Source organism: Juglans microcarpa x Juglans regia, chromosome 4S, assembly GCF_004785595.1.
Source record: "Juglans microcarpa x Juglans regia isolate MS1-56 chromosome 4S, Jm3101_v1.0, whole genome shotgun sequence".
NCBI lineage: Eukaryota > Viridiplantae > Streptophyta > Magnoliopsida > Fagales > Juglandaceae > Juglans > Juglans microcarpa x Juglans regia.
This window is the reverse complement of record NC_054601.1, coordinates 26,029,671-26,046,126: the sequence shown is the minus strand read 5'-3', so window position 1 is coordinate 26,046,126 and position 16,456 is coordinate 26,029,671. Positions and strand designations below refer to the sequence as shown.

Here is a 16,456-nt window from a genome sequence, read left to right as displayed (position 1 = left end):
ACATGGTGGCCGCTGGCAACAGCAGTGGGCTCGCCGCTGGCACTATGCATGCCATGCACAATGGGTGCATGCATTCTACGCACAGTGCACATGCATTGTGCATGCCACAGTACTATGCATTAAATGCACAGTAAGCTTAATCTTGCCTGACCTGGAAACTTTCTTCCCAAGCGTGAAAAGCTGGTAGTTGAAGTGTTTTATGCATTGTGCACTTAGTGTGTAGTGCTCTTAACCGCATGGGCGAGGAAAGGTGCATTCGCCCAATTTTTATAACAATGTTACTAATGAAATAAAAACAAGAGGTGAAAAGTTGAGAATACTTATTTAAGGAAAAATTTATCTACTCCTTCGAGGACAGTTTTGTAAGCTGTATATCATTATTCTCCAGCTTCTAGTGTAGAGAATAAGTCGATCTCACATACGACGCTAACTGTTAATGCCAAAAATTGCACAATAGGCCGAAACGGGAGAAAAAGTCATTTACGGCCCACTAAGGTGGTCCAGGTCTTGAGGTTGTGGTCTGAAGTCCATGTTGGTGGTCCAGAGCGGTGGTACGATGCAAGTACATACATCCATAGCAATGAATAGAAAATAAATACAGGAAATGTAAATAGAGATAAAGATACACAAATTTACGTGGTTTGCCACAAGGCATACGTCCACGCGTTCTTTGAAAGGCAAATCTACTATAATATGAGTATTTTACAATCCCCTAACAATATCCTTGTTCCTTCCGAATATTCTCCAGCCTTTGTGCCACCGAAGACATGCGTGGTCGTTTTTGTGGATTCTCATGTGTGCACATCAACCCTAAGTCAAGCATTTCCACGCAACATTGCTCAAACCTTTGTAAAGCACAACTTGAATCCCCTGAATTTGCCTCCTGCTTTAATGAGGTGTCCAGAACATCCATAATATGATCTGGAAATGCAGGATCCACCCAATTCCTGAGATCAGCCCCATTTGAAAATAATTCGCTTGTGGGCTTCTTTTGAGTCATCATCTCTAGCAGCATGATACCAAAACTATATACGTCTCCTCTAGTGGAAACTTCAATTCCCAGTCCATATTCTGTTTCAAAGCAACTGGAATCGTTAGCGGAAAGTGTTTCACAATTTAGTTCATAAGTTACTGTGTAAACAATTTTGGGGCCTTGAAAATTATTTTCTTCCTAGAAACGATATGTTGTTTAGGATTCTTGTTCACATAGATCTTGTCGTAACAGACCCTATTTTGACAGTAATCTGCTTGAGAAATCTAAACAAATTTTGAAGTAACATTACTTTGAAAATTGACTTATTTTTGCTTAGAAATGAAAATATGTTGAGAAGAATTATGAGATTAAAAGCTTTCTTGAGTAGAAAGAAAATAATCGAAATCATTTACTATAGACGAGGCATATAAAGAAACGACATCATCATAGCTCATCACATGCACACCTGGGGGTATATAACCAATTGATCCTCGTAGGAAATCTGTTGTGCTAACATGTTCTCTTAGTTTGTCAGCTAAAATGAGCTTTCCAACCCCAAAATCTGCAACATGAGCGACCATATCAGTGTCCAGAAGCACATTTTGTGGCTTCAGATCACAATGTATGACTTGATCTAAACAATACTCGTGTAGATATTCCAATCCATGGGCAACATCTATAGCTATTCCCAGCCTGTCTCTCAATTTAAAGTTACAGATGCCCATCTCTGATCCATTCGGATAAAGATGCTGTTCCAAGTTCCCATTGCCCACATACTCCAGAACTATAGCCTTGAACTGTGAACTCCAAGCGAATCCAATCATTCTAACCAGATTGCGGTGCTTGATTCCAGATAATATCTGACATTCTTTTTTATAGTTTTTCAAACTTTGAATAGACTCTCCATGCAAAACCTTTACCGCCACAACAGAATTTCCATCATCAATGATTGCTTTATAAACTCATCCATAGCTTCCCCTTCCCAGTAAGTTTGCCTCATCGAACTCAGCTGTTGCAATTTCGAGTTCCCTTTGAGTAAAAGTTCGGTTTCCAAAGTTTATTGGAGAAGACATTAGTTTTGAATGTGATAGATTTACAGTTTCTTTCTTGAAGAAGAAACGGTAAACAAAGACAGCAACCAACACCAAAAATAATAGGGTACAGCTCAATGTAATTGCTAAGACATAGTAGAACTTTTTGTTTCTCTTTTTCTTTTGCTTCTGAGCTTCACAGCGAGGAAGACCAAGCAGATCAGAGCCACCACACAACCCCAAATTCCCCATGAACGAGCTTCTATTGAACCTTATAGTATTTGGAACTTCTCCTGTCAAACTATTGTAGGATAAATTAACATTCATGAGAAATTGACCATTAGTGATCCATATTGGAAAATCACCAGTTAATTGATTGTGAGCCAAGTCCAGCACTTTAAGATGCGTGATCATCTTCAAAGCCTCAGGGATTGTACCGTCAAGCATGTTATGGGACAGGTTCAAATGCTCCAATGATATGCAACTTCCAATTAAACTTGGTATGGCACCGGAGAGCCTATTCTTTGATAAGTCTATTGCCAACACATATACCAGTTGCCCGATGCCTGCAGGCACCTCTCCTTGAAAGTTATTGTTTGACAAGTTAAGTGAGAGAGACAACTTGGAAAAGCTGCTGATCTCTCTGGGAATTGACCCACTTAGGGCATTGAAGGATAAATCAAGAAGCATCATAAGAGAACATCGGGTGAGTTCAATGGGAAGGTTTCCTAACAAGTGGTTGTGAGACAAGAAAAGATATCTTAGTTTAGAGAGATTACCAAGTGTAAAGGGAATCGACCCATTAAGCAAATTATCACTAGCATCCAGCGAACCAAGATTTGTCATGTTCCCCATGCCCTCGGGAATTATCCCAAAAAGCTTGTTTTTTCCCAAGTCTAACGTCTGCAACTGCCAAAGCTTTCCGAGTGTTGCTGGTATTCTTCCATCCAAAAAGTTGTACTGCAAAGTTAAGCGCACAAGGCCGCTCAAATTACTTATACTTCCTGGTATCTCTCCTGTTACTCTGTTATTCAAAATGTTGAAGTAATAAAGTTCTTTTGAAAGAGTGCCAACGGAATCAGGTAGATTTCCTGTGAACAAACATGAACCCAAGTGCAATTTCTTCAGAAACGAACAGTTGTGAGTGCTGTTAAGAAACTGAGGGAAGAGTTGCCAGAGCTGCCTCCCAGGTTATTGGTGTGAAGGTAAAGAATCTCAAGGTTCTTTAACTTCCCCAACTCCTGTGGAACTTCCCCACTGAAGTTGTTCTCGCTAAGATCAAGGAGTGTCAGATGGGAAAGATTCGTGACGGTTACTGGAATTTCCCCAGAGAGTTTGTTATTTAGCAAGTACAACTTCTGCAAGTTTTGGAGCTTTTCACCCAATTCTAAAGGGATGTCTCCACGTAAAAGATTCTCAAGCATCGAAATTTCACGTAATGCGGTACAATTACTCAACGAGTTAGGTATCGTTCCCTCAAGAAAGTTAGTGTGTAAGTACAAAATCTCCATCTTTGCGAGAGCTCCAAGCTGTGGAGGGATCTTCCCAGTGAAGAAATTTACGGCCAATTGTAAATTTATTAGGCCTGTCAAGTTTGATAGAAATGATGGTATGACTCCAGTGAGGTTGTTTACAGAGAGAGCCAAGTGTGTCAGGTTCTTCATCCACCCAAGTTCTTTCGAAATTCCAGATAGATTGTTGATATTCAAATCCAAGATTTTCAAGCTTTGACAGCCTTGAAGTGAGGGTGGTATGTTACCTTCAAGCAGGTTTATGCTAAGATTCAAATATGCTAATTTCGAAAGCCTTCCCAAGGTAGTTGGGATTTCTCCATGGAAACGGTTGCTGCAAAAAGACAGGGTGCTGAGAAGGGAAAGATTGGATAGGAATGGTGAAATAGTTCCCTGTAAGCCCATGTTAACGAGCTCAAGAGCAATGACACGATCTCCTAGATGTGGATGGCATGTAATTCCAGTCCAGTTGCACAAGGAATTGGCTTTGTTCCAATCTTGGAGATAACTCTTGGGATCACTTGTTATGGCTTCTTTGAACTTCAGAAGAGCTACGCAATCGGTTAGATCTTCACAGACAGATGCTGATGCTGATGGAAGAACACGAGAGACGAATAAGATTAACAAAATCTTTGCTGTGGTGATATAGATCATCTGATTGCACTCCATACTCTTTATCTCTCTTGTTGGCTTATGTTCTTGTGTTTGTGGAGGCTTCTCTTTAACTTGGGAAAAAATTATCAAATTCATATCCGAATTCAGAGATTCAAACAAAAAAGAGAGAGCTTCAATTTTGACTTTTGTGTTCTAGCTGGAATTTTAAGGCTTTTGTGTTTCAAATTTCAATTATGACTTCCATGAATCAAACTTCCACTCATATAACCTTTTGATAAATGTAAAATGCCATCAGATGTGACGTATCATGTAGAAACTCTGATCGTTTTTAGCTTTGAAATAAAAGAGATATTTATTTCCATTTAATTTCTTATCAGAAGGAAAGGGTGGAAAAACAAAAAATAGAGATATTAAACTGGAATTTATTGTGTGCTTGCTAAACGCTTGCTCTGTTACAACGGAAACAATAGCACCCGACAAGTAAACTACGAACACTTTTTTTCGCCGCATTAAGCCATTTGCATGATTTTAGAGTGATTCCAAGTTCACAGCAGCAATGGCTACAGGAGTGGATTGGTTTGGACGGAGTGTTTGGTTTCGGTAGCTCGGGGATGAGGGTTCTATTTCTCTAACTTTTTGTTCTTAATCACTTTAACACGTGGCAAAAATATTAGATATTTGAAAGTGCATGTGAATTTCTTCTTCTTCTTCTTCTTGGGCTGGAAAATATCTACCAACCTCCACCAACGCCACAGCCCAAAACTGGGTCCCATATACCCCTATGAGGCTGCGTGGGCCCACAAGACACCCAATCTAATGGTATTTTTTTATTGAAAATTTCTGCTTAATATTGCGTACCAATACGTAATTTATTATTTTTATCATTTAATTTAAATAAAGAGATCTTAAAAAAATAAATTTATAAACTGACGTGATTTTATGTGATATATTAGTTTGTAAAATTATTTTTATTATAAAGTATATCTAACGTATTATATTAAATAAAAAAAAAATATTTGCAACCATGAATTGTGCAACCGTCGCGTAATTGCTTTGAAAAAATTGAATAAAATATGAAATATACATGAAAAAAATTAATTTTTTAATAATACACTCCACTCTTTTTCAAAGCGATTACGCGACGTTTACGCACTTTTCGATTGTACGTAAAAGTACTCATTAAATAATGCCAATTTGTACTCTTATATTTGTTAAGTCATTTTATAAATTTAGTATTTCTGTTTTAAAAAAATCTTACAAAGTTTGAAGGCGTCTATGAGAGCTGGACGAAAGAGCAAATTAAAATCCTCAAAATGAAGTAAAAATTTTCACAAACGAGCAGGCTATTCCTTGAAATTTCCTAATGATTTGCATGTTTACGAGCTGGTATGGAGAATGTTAAATACATCCTATATATACACGGCTACCATGATAATATTTGATTTTAAAAAAAGCATTCTAAAACATTTTATTCTATAGTAACAATACTAGTTTAGCTTCTAATATTTTTTTCAAAATGGTAATGCGATATATTACACTATATTTTATTTTTATCTTACCATATGTATCGTATAGTAGAATCCAATAATTAAGTTATGTTTGGATGGCAAGATCATCGTAATTTATCTCAAATTAATTACTAATGGAATCTATTATTTTTTCAACTTACCATATAAAGTTAAACTCATCTCGATCTATTTCATAAGTGAAAGAAGTAGATTTTTATTTCTAACACGTAACCATACAATGACCATTAAGGTTACATTTGGATGTTGAACTGAGCAGAGATGAGTTGAGTTTTTTTTATAAATAATAGTGAGTTGAGATGGTGGAGTGAGTTTTATGGAATTCACCTAAGATGAATTTTTTTCTAAGCATCTCAAGATGAGTTTAGATATATTTGGATGTTAAGATGAGTTTTGATGTATTTATGGAAAGTTAAAAAAGGTTATGGATCCCTCGTATAAAGAGGTCTTCAATTGAAAAAAATTATTAGTTCACGTGTAAAGAGATCTTAAATTAAGTGATATTTAGTGATTTGAGATTGTGTGTTTGGTTGTTGAGTTAGATTTAAATTTGAACTTGCTTCAGAGCATTCTCATTGGATTATGCAAATATAAATATAAATCCAATGAGCAGTTTGGTTAATAGATCCCAAAAATAGTCTATATTAAATTATACAATTTCAAAAAGATATGACTTTTAGCTATAATAATTTGGGATTGGTGATTATATTTGATGGTCACTGTAGCTAAATCAAATTAATTAAAAAATATTTTCTCTCTCCTTCAGGTACTTTCTATTTACTTTGCTTTTCTTATGTACCATTTCTCCATTTTTTTTATTTGGTTCTTTTGCTTTTCTTCTGCACTATTTATTTTGTTTCAATTTTTTTTTTTTTCGCTTGTTATTGTCAGGTTTAATCTTTCAGATTTAGGATTTATTTTTTTGGGGATTTGTGCTTTGTTTTAGTGCTCCCAGGACTGGGATTTGCTGCATTCCAGAAATATTATTCTGTACTTGTATTAATGTATTTTTAATTTAAAAAATAATTAATAAAAAATATTGAAAAAAAATTATTAAATATATAATATTTTATTATTATTTTGATTAATAAATGAATAATCCAATATGTGAATACATTTTGAATAGAATAATTAAATATAAAATCAAATCATATTATATAAATTTTATATTTACATTTGGGAAATATTCTAACTATAAATAGATTATATAAAAGTAATTTCATAAATTGATATGATATAATGTGGTTCGTTAGATTATAAAAATATTTTTATTATAAAATAGATCTAATAAATTATAAAAAATTATGTCAATTTATAAGATTATTTTTATATAACCTCTATGCGACTTTAATCTTTTCATTTACATCATCCAATAGTAATGCTCTCAAAGAGCTAAACTGCTTGAACGTTCTAAATGTAGCCCAACGCAACCGCAACACAGAGCCGAATGCTAGCGGGCGGTAAACTGATCTGATGTCATCATCAGGCATTAAAAAGTGTGCCCCGTCTTTCACTTACCTCGTCAAGACGTAAAGCAACATAAAAAAAAGGCACCAAAGAAGGATCAATCAACCAACCAACTCTCCCACCCTTCGATTTTCCGAGAAAATATCTCCTCGAGGAAATCTTTATTCCCATGGAATCACAGGCACGGCGTCGCCTCCATGCCGTCCAATGCCACCTTCTCCCCGTTTACACCTCCTCCAACGATCCTCACTCCCTTGTTCAACCCAACCTCACTGCTGGAAAGTTCGTTCAAGGTACTCTCCCCACTCCCTCCCTCTTTCGATATACATATATTTGTGTGTGCGTGTGTAAATTTAGATTTCTATGTAGTGCATGTGTCTGAAGCGAATGAGCAGTTGAGCTATGGAAACTCAATCTGATCAAATGAAATTTGGAGCTGCGGTAGAAGTTGTACCTGCCGGTATTTAATAGCTTCTGTAAGCTTGTGATTGTGATTTTTCGGCCACGTTGTTTCGTAGCTCTGGAAGACTAAAGATCTTTCACAAGCTAGCTGTTTCCAAGAACTGATTTGCAGCGAAAACAATGAAAATTCGTCTTTGAGAGCAAGGAGAAAATTAGTTCTTTTCTTCTTTTCCGTGTCTGATCTATAGTTTCACAACCTATTCGTAGTTTCTAAGATTTTTTTGTTCTTTTCTTGAGAACTATTGTCAGGGACTAACCCAACCGTTGGTAGCCAAGTTGTAAGGGCGAACTTGTATGCATCTGCTCCATGTCACACTTTCGATTCCTCCTGAAATCAAACTGTGATTTAAGTGGGAGGCTAGGGCGGTGGGTTCCTGTGCTACTCTCCCCGGTTCGATGGGTGAGTCTTAAGGGCTCTGCCGTGGAGTGGTTCCCCGTCATTAAAAAAAAAAACAAAAAAAAAAAAAAAACTGTTGTCAGGGACTTGCATATTGTTCTGTTTTCCATGTTTTCAACAACCGAATTCGAGTTTCTCTAAGCTTTTGTTTGCTTTCTTCCCCTGTTTTTCATCGAAAGAACAATGCCTTTTCCACTAAGATTGAGTTTCTTTTATGCATTTAGAAATTAGTTGATTAATGTTGTTTTTTTTTTTTTTTCAATTACTGGTAACTTACACACTCCCAATTGATCTTAGAATGTATTTAGGTGTTCTTTTGTATACTTCCTATGTACATAGGTTATGCCTATTTCATTCGTATTAATAAAATTACTCTTTACTTATAAATAAAAAACTTACACACTCCCAATAAGTTGTGAACCCATAACCTCGCTGTCCTTTGTTCTTACAAGGAAAGTAAAGTGAAGTTTCACCTTTACCTATATAAAAAATTGAAGTTTCATCTAGAGCTCATTGGCAGTTTAAGCACGCTTTTATCATGCCTTTTTAGCTGAAGGAATACAAATCTTGGATCTTTTTATTGCTTTGTAATTATTGAAATTAAAATCCTGCACATTTGGCTGAATGGAACTAGTGTTACTCAATATGGCTTCATCAAATTTGTCAACTTCTCTTTTTGTTCTCATGTTTGAATTTCAGTGTCATTCGTTTTTTGTTCTCGTGCATCAAAGTGTTTGTATTCAATTCTGAGCAGGCCAGGGGTATAGTGTAGTTCTTCCAGAAAAGTTGCAAACAGGCAAGTGGAATGTGTATAGGTATGTTTGTTGGTGTTTTTACTTCAACTGGTTACTCATATGTACCCTGCTTCTTTCTTTCAATTTTTTTCCTATGGTAATATGTAACTTTGTTACTTTTGGGTTGCAGATCAGCACGTTCTCCTTTGAAGCTCGTAAGTAAATTCCCTGACCATCCTGAAATTGGGACGTTGCATGATAACTTTTTGTGAGGGTTCTAACTTCTAACTGAGTTTTTCTTTCTTTTTTGTTTACGCATTTCGCTTTTAAGAGAATGATGGCAACTACATGTACTTGGACGTTTTTGCTTTAGCCTAAATTTATTATTGAAAGGGAGAGATAAGATATTGTTCAAAATGTTGTGAAAACAGGCATGCTGTTGAAACTTTCTGTGATTACAAGTATTTGGGTACGCGAATTCGGGTAGATGGTACTGTTGGAGAGTAAGTTAGCTATCAATTACTTTAGCATGTATATCAGGTTGATAAGTTTGCATTCTCCACATAGCATTGTCTGACATGTTCTTCACAACTGAAGGTACAAGTGGATGACTTATGGGGAAGCAGCAACTGCTCGCGAAGCAATAGGTTCTGGCCTATGGCATCATGGGTTACAGGAAGTGAGTCACTTCTAGAGAGAAAAGATTCTCAATTTTTAATCATCCTATTTTCTTCAACATAGTTACAATTGGATAAGCTCATAATTGTTATTTGGACTGAGATCATCTTCAATTCTTTGTCCGAATTGGATGGGTTCAGTTTAGAATAAGCTAGATACATCGTGTGGATCCTACAACATTTAGTGCTATCTGTGTGGCATTCGTGGTCATGGGCCCATATCAGGGCCATATGACATCCATAAGTTGTGTTTATCTTTCTTGGAATTGGAGCATTCAATCCGAAAAGAGAAACAGAGAGAAATGTTAGGGATCCCTTTGTTGCATACTCAGCTAGAAGTCATCATCTCACATAATTTATAGGACTGCAAATATGATTGTAGCATTTGGTCTCTCATGGAACAGGGAGCTTGCATTGGACTTTATTTGATAAATAGACCAGAGTGGCTGATCGTGGATCATGCTTGCTCAGCTTATTCATATATCTCAGTTCCCCTTTATGACACTCTTGGTACGCATCTAATTGTCTAAACATATCTTCCAAGTTTGTTCATCCTATTCTGACAGTATTTTTCTCTGTGTAGGTCCAGAAGCTGTCAAGTATGTTGTCAATCATGCAGACCTACAGGCTATTTTTTGTGTACCCGAGACGTTGAACAGCGTGAGATTGATCTTCTCTTCTTTAAGCTTTGCTTATATGTTAGGGAAACTATACCTATGGATGGGTTTATTTAAATTGTCATGTCTATTTGATATTGATTCTTTTATACTTAAAATAAATTTCCAAAATATGTTGTCTTCTAAATCCAATATTGCACCCTATATATTTCAATTTTTTCTCATAGGTTATTTTTTGAGTAATGCTTACACCACACTCTCATCCTACTTTCATCCCACTATGTAAGATGTGGTACATTTATCATCGTTGGGTGATAAAGAATCATCAACCAATAGTGATAAATGTGTCACATCTTACATAGCGGGATGAAAGTGAGATGGTAGTGTAGTATCCCTTTTCGCTATATAACAGATGTTTTACTGCTAATTTGAGGTTCTTTAAGCTATTGCTTTTTTATGGGCTTTGAATTTCAATTATCTCTTTGGAACTCGAATCCCTTTTCAGATTCATTTTGCTTCTTGTTTTTGTTTGTATCTCAGTTCTGCGTTTTGATTCCCAATCAGCAACATAATTTATATCCTTTCTCTGGAACTTGCAGTTGTTGAGCTTCTTATCTGAGATTCCATCTGTACATCTTATAGTGGTTGGTACCCCTAAAATCTCATGGCTGTATTTTCTCTTAAAAAAGTTAAAAGAATGTTTGATGATTGTCACCAAGTTTTTTATTGTTTTCCCCTGCATCCATCATGACATAGGTCGTGGGAGGCATAGATGAATACTTACCTTCTCTTCCACCAGCATCTGGAGTGAAGGTTATATCATATCTAAAACTAATCAGTCAGGTAAAACTGGAATTTTACGAATAATATTCTGATATTCTGAGGATACTAGTGTACTCATGACCTGGATAAAGGGAACTGTCTGCTTAAGGTTCTTTTGAATTGCGATATTTATTCATTATGGGATAGTAAGCCCAAATCATGGAAAACTCCAACATGAATAGCCATTCATTCAACTGCACTTTTCATGTTGAACACAACTAAATTGGCTGTGTTATAATTGTGGGAGTTTTTGGCTTTACTCCATCACAGGGCATCTTCTGTATATTTCTTGATTCTATTGATCCTATATGAATGTCTGTATGTGAACAAAATACTATAACTTGCTAAGATTTTACCTCATTTCCATTCACAGTCTATAAGTAGTATCATTGATCTGAAATGAAAAACAAAGATTCCAAATCTTTTCCTGACAGATTGTGAATATTTTTTGTGAAGAATTTTGTATGCTTCATCACCTTACAGATGGTTTCCTTTTAGGGCCGCAGTGGTCTGCAGCCTTTCTGCCCTCCCAAGCCTGAAGATATTGCAACCATATGCTATACTAGTGGTACTACTGGAACACCAAAGGTGGCACATTTATTGTATGCGAACTTTTATGCTCTCAATTGTGGCCAAAACGCCTTGTATCATGTGACAAATGACATTTTTGTGTGCTTTTTTTGTTACTTTTCTTTTAATTTATCCTTCTGGAAAGGGAGTTGTACTGACACACAGAAATCTAATTTCAAGTGCTGCTGGTTCTTGTCTTGCGACCAAATTCTACCCCTCTGATGTGTGAGTTCTACACTTGGTTGCAGATACCACCAATTTTAAAGTTACTTTAATTTGTCAATTCTCGAAATTATTTTTCATTTATATGTTTCTTTTCTCAGTTACATGTCGTATCTTCCTTTGGCACACATATATGAACGAACAAACCAAGTTGTCTCAGTGTACTACGGCGTTGCTGTTGGTTTCTACCAAGGGGTATGTGATGCATTACATGACACAATGACATAAGATGTTCAAAGTTTAAAATTGTATCATTGAATTAATAAAATTCTTATTGCATTTCTTACCCAGCAAAAGGAAAATGACTTCTCAGTATTTTCGTATTCAACTAGTGTAAAGGCACCCTATTTTTAGTGCATTTCATGTATTACAACTCTAGTGCCTGAGGTAGTATGACACATTAGTACTTTTCATGCAGCTCTTAAATAAAAATAACTATTCTAGTTTCAGTTATTATGACCATAAAGCAAAGGATAATGTTCGCATTAACTGGAGATAACGAAACCAAATCTAGCAAGGGGATATGTAAATATAAAATAACAGCATAGCTTTGTTCCGCATAGATTCCTCAAGGAATGTAATGTGCCTCTGATGGTTGTACAAAAGTTTATTCATTTTCAAACAGAAAGTTCCCAGTGCTATGCATCCTCAATAGATAGCCAATTTCCTTTGATGTAGGATATTTTAGGCTTTTGAACAAGTTTAAAGAATGTTCATAGGTTTTCTTTGTAAAAGCTTTATGAATGACTCTGTCCTTATTTTCAGGATAATTTGAAACTGATGGATGACTTGTCTTCTCTTAGACCAACAATATTTTGCAGCGTTCCACGTTTATATAATCGAATATATGCTGGGTAATCATTGTTATGTCCTTAATTACTCATTTTATTGTTATTTTATTATGACTCCATCAGGTCTGATTCAGTTTATTTTGACAGAATTATAAATGCCGTAACAGCTTCTGGAATACTAAGGGAGAGAATATTTAGAGTTGCCTACAACTCCAAGAAGCAAGCCATAATGAGTGGTATGTGTGCTAAAATTAGACCGTCCTCACACTTTCAGGAATCTTTGTATGGACTTTCATGCCACCCACCATAATGTTGTGAAGTTCAAATGATGAAAGAAACGAATTGTAAAATCCCAGTCCAAGAGAGTCCCCTCAGGCTGTACTACATAATTTCACTAATGTGAACTAGCCTACTGCCATTAGAGTCTTTTGTTGATTCAAGCATACAATAATTTCAGGCCAGAACCCGTCACCAATTTGGGACAGATTGGTATTCAACAAAATAAAGGAAAAGCTTGGAGGCCGAGTTCGTTTTTTGGGATCGGGTGCTTCACCGTTGTCTCCTGATATCTTGGACTTCTTGAGGGTGTAAGTTGATTATTTTGGATATGCACTGTAGAAGTTTGAATGTACAAAGGTTCTGTTTAAAAGTTAGTAAGGACCAATAATGTTATCATGGTGAACATAACTGCAAATCACAGGTGCTTTGGCTGTCAAGTAATTGAAGGATATGGTATGACTGAGACTTCTTGTGTAATAAGCATAATGGACGAAAGTGACACTTTATCCGGTCATGTCGGGTCCCCTAATCCTGCCTGTGGTAAGTTCTTATGACACAAATTATTTCAAGAAAATTATGTTGCACATGCTTGATTGGATTTCTGTTTCTGGTTGCAAGATTCTTATTTTCCCTTTTCAGTATGTTTGCCTTGCATTGTGCTTAGTTTGTTTCCCTTTTTCGCGTCCAGAAATAAAACTTGTGGATGTTCCTGAAATGAACTACACCTCTGAAGATCAGCCTCATCCTCGAGGTGAAATCTGTGTGAGAGGTCCCATCTTGTTTCAAGGCTACTTCAAAGACGAAGTCCAAACGTACTCATCTTGCATATGTTAATTGCTTTACTTTACTAAAATATTACTTCTTGAATCTACCTGACCATAGAGTTGATTGGACAGGAGAGAGGTAATTGATGGTGATGGATGGCTGCACACAGGAGACATTGGGTTGTGGTTACCTGGAGGCCGCCTTAAGATTATTGATAGGTAAGATTTTACTATACTTTATCATGTTATTTATATTAAAAAAAAATACGGACAGTGATTAGGTTAATATCTCTGAATATCGATGACTGCCAGTTGAATTTGATAAGTATTTCTTGAACTACATCTTAGATCATTTTCTATTAAAGACAATTACCACCAGTACACATGGCTTCTCAAGAAATGACGTTTTTCAGGTGATTCATTGTCAATGCTTGTGGGTCCATGCCTTTGGCTGTACACATAATTTTGTAGGGGATGGTGGAAAATAGACGCAACACAGTGCCAGTAGACATCATCCATATGCTCACAGATTGGAGTTTGAACTTTGGTAACTAGGATGACCGAATGAATAAGCTGTTTTCTCTCACAATAACAACAAAATATATGCCATGAATGAAGGGCATGGTGAGAAAATATTATCCAAGTCCAACTGCATGCTTGGAAAAAATGTGCAGAATACAAAAATATGTAGCATGGTTTCGTACATCAGCTATTAACTAGTTCTGCCTCTGAATATCAATATCCTGTAGTTCTGCACTGGCAAATACAGGCAAACTTATAGAAATAAAGCCTATATTTTCCTATTGTTCTCCCGAACGGAGAAAGTAAATCTCTGTAAGCATCCATCTAATTAGGCCAATGGCTTTGACCATGTCCTTGAGGCAAGTCAAACCTTACAAAAATACATCTTGTTACCCTCCTTTTATGGGGTTTTCTACTGGAAATCATTTTGTTATAGTATGCCAATTTTACAGACTCTGAATTTATACTGTTGAATTTCTGTTGCAACTTATAACAGGAAAAAAAACATATTTAAGCTAGCTCAGGGTGAATATATAGCACCAGAGAAGATTGAGAACGTATATGCCAAGTGCAAATTTGTTTCTCAATGTTTCATATATGGTAAGGAATCGGATGTTACTTTGTATATCATACTCTTCAGCTATGTTCTATGCTAACTGCTTAAATTTGTTTATAGGTGATAGCCTGAACTCGAGTCTAGTTGCTGTTGTTGCAGTGGACCCTGATGCGATGAAAGATTGGGCCGCATCAGAAGGCATCAAGGTGTTAGACTCTGCAAAACTCATTCTCGCACTGCTTTCTCCTTTTAATGTCATCTAGAAGCCCACCAGATGGTGCCATATCTTCTCATCACTCTGCATTATGCACAGCATGATAATGTTATATTATTGACTTATAGGTTCTTGCTAACTCTGGATTTTGAGTTTTTAATTGGTTTAGAAAGTATGTTTTGAGGTTTGCATGGCCTGCTCTTTCCATAATCAGGCAACAATGTCGATGGGTATTCTGCATTTGTTCTATAGGAGGATATTTTTTCCCTGTTTGCTTACATGAGTGGGAGGCCAGATTCATAACTAATTATTACTTCTGTACAGTGCCCACAATTATGAAGCCGGTCAACAATGTAATTTTCAGACTCTTTTTCCTATTTTGAATGGTTTTCTCTTATTGCTTTCTTCAGTTTGAAAATATAGGACAACTGTGCAATGATCCACGAGCGAGAGCTGCAGTTTTGGCGGAAATGGATGATGTTGGAAGGGAAGCTCAGGTGGGTAATTGCGTTGAGAAACACTGATTAGTTTCTGAAGTTCTTGTTTTTTGATGTATTTCTTATGACTCTGTAGCTGATAGGTTTCGAATTTGCAAAAGCTGTAACTTTGGTGCATGAACCTTTCACTTTGGAGAACGGCCTTCTCACTCCAACATTCAAGGTAAGAAGTTGGCTCCTTTTCCTCTCCAAAGCCTCCAGGCCCTGATCACCCTAATGGCACCATTTGAATGTCAAAAGACGAAATGAAAATTAGTTTGAACAGATTTTTCCTCGGCTCTGTTTGCTCCAAACAAAGCAGTAAGCACAATGAGAAGGTAAGAGTATATATCACTGTATTAACATGAATTTTGCTGCAGATCAAGAGGCCTCAAGCAAAGGCATATTTTGCCAAAGCAATAGCAGACATGTATGCTGGGCTTTCTCAATCAGATCCGGCATCTGGAAAAACGTCATGACCTGAAGTTTATAGAAGCAACATAAAGGAAAAATAATTCGTACTTACAGGTTCATGTGAGATCACGAGGCTGATTGTTGTAGTTCCATATGATCAGAAATCGTATTTGCTGATGAAATGTGATTTTCAGTACATTGTAATGTATGGAATCTAGTTTTCATGAGTACATTACTCTATACAAAAACTTCGCACCATTTTCCATAACGAATTGGGTAGCTGCGTTTTGCTGTCCTCGCTTGACTCTGAGGCAGCGGGTATAATAAAACCGCGTAATGCAAAGAAAGAAAAGGGGGAAAATCATATCTCCAACTTTGCCCAAAATCATGCCCGTGTTTCCATCGTGCGTGTTAAGCCATAAGTTAAAGTTGTGAAGGTAAAACCACAGGAGCTGAAATCACGATGTTAAGTTGAGGTACTGCAAACGCTGGTGACCGGTTCGATCAAGGTATTGAAAATGAGAAATTTCAATATCGTTTCAGAATAGTCTATATATAAATAAATTATATATATATATATAAAAATTATAAATAATATAATTTGAATTGGAGAGTTTGGTCTGAACTAAAGGTTAAAAAATGAACTTACAGTTTTAAGAAATGAAAAAAAAAAAAAAGGCAAAGGCCGAAATATAAGCCGGTAATGTCAAAACAGCCAAGATTTTAACCGGTACAAAACTATACCCTTCTTTATACTGGCTATGCCATATAAACGATATATTTCATCCATACCAGCCATTATGGTAAAAAATTCAA

At 36.2% G+C, this 16,456-nt stretch overlaps 1 protein-coding gene and 1 pseudogene across 3 annotated transcripts; one reads left to right on the top strand and one right to left on the bottom strand.

Annotated features, from left to right (window-relative positions):
• Nucleotides 1-552: 552 nt before the first annotated feature.
• On the bottom strand, nucleotides 553-4,300 carry LOC121262570 (annotated as a pseudogene).
• Nucleotides 4,301-7,168: 2,868 nt separating this feature from the next.
• On the top strand, nucleotides 7,169-15,880 carry LOC121262572 (long chain acyl-CoA synthetase 7, peroxisomal-like). Of its 3 annotated transcripts, XM_041165096.1 has the most exons (24): nucleotides 7,295-7,416; nucleotides 7,493-7,583; nucleotides 8,737-8,797; nucleotides 8,907-8,984; nucleotides 9,148-9,219; nucleotides 9,314-9,395; nucleotides 9,798-9,903; nucleotides 9,977-10,053; nucleotides 10,610-10,654; nucleotides 10,767-10,853; nucleotides 11,331-11,420; nucleotides 11,548-11,627; nucleotides 11,726-11,819; nucleotides 12,390-12,478; nucleotides 12,563-12,651; nucleotides 12,873-13,002; nucleotides 13,116-13,234; nucleotides 13,383-13,506; nucleotides 13,591-13,677; nucleotides 14,477-14,580; nucleotides 14,657-14,742; nucleotides 15,161-15,247; nucleotides 15,324-15,410; nucleotides 15,607-15,880. In XM_041165096.1, exons 2-24 carry the CDS (start codon nucleotides 7,526-7,528, stop codon nucleotides 15,703-15,705), a joined length of 2,031 nt encoding a protein of 676 aa, XP_041021030.1. In that variant the 5' UTR covers nucleotides 7,295-7,416; nucleotides 7,493-7,525; the 3' UTR covers nucleotides 15,706-15,880. The 3 variants fall into 3 exon arrangements, with proteins under 3 accessions (XP_041021029.1, XP_041021030.1, XP_041021031.1); XM_041165095.1 differs by lacking the exon at nucleotides 7,493-7,583 and having other exon boundaries at nucleotides 7,169-7,416; XM_041165097.1 differs by lacking the exons at nucleotides 7,295-7,416; nucleotides 7,493-7,583 and having other exon boundaries at nucleotides 8,907-8,931.
• The last annotated feature ends 576 nt before the right edge of the window (nucleotides 15,881-16,456 follow it).

Coding starts and splice junctions, on each gene's coding strand:
- LOC121262572 (XM_041165095.1), top strand. CDS start 7,293: ATGGAATCACAGGCACGGCGTCGCCTCCATGCCGTCCAATGCCACCTT. Junction 8,985..9,147: donor ACGTTGCATGATAACTTTTT/GTGAGGGTTCTA, acceptor TTGTGAAAACAG/GCATGCTGTTGAAACTTTCT. Junction 11,820..12,389: donor CTGTTGGTTTCTACCAAGGG/GTATGTGATGCA, acceptor CCTTATTTTCAG/GATAATTTGAAACTGATGGA.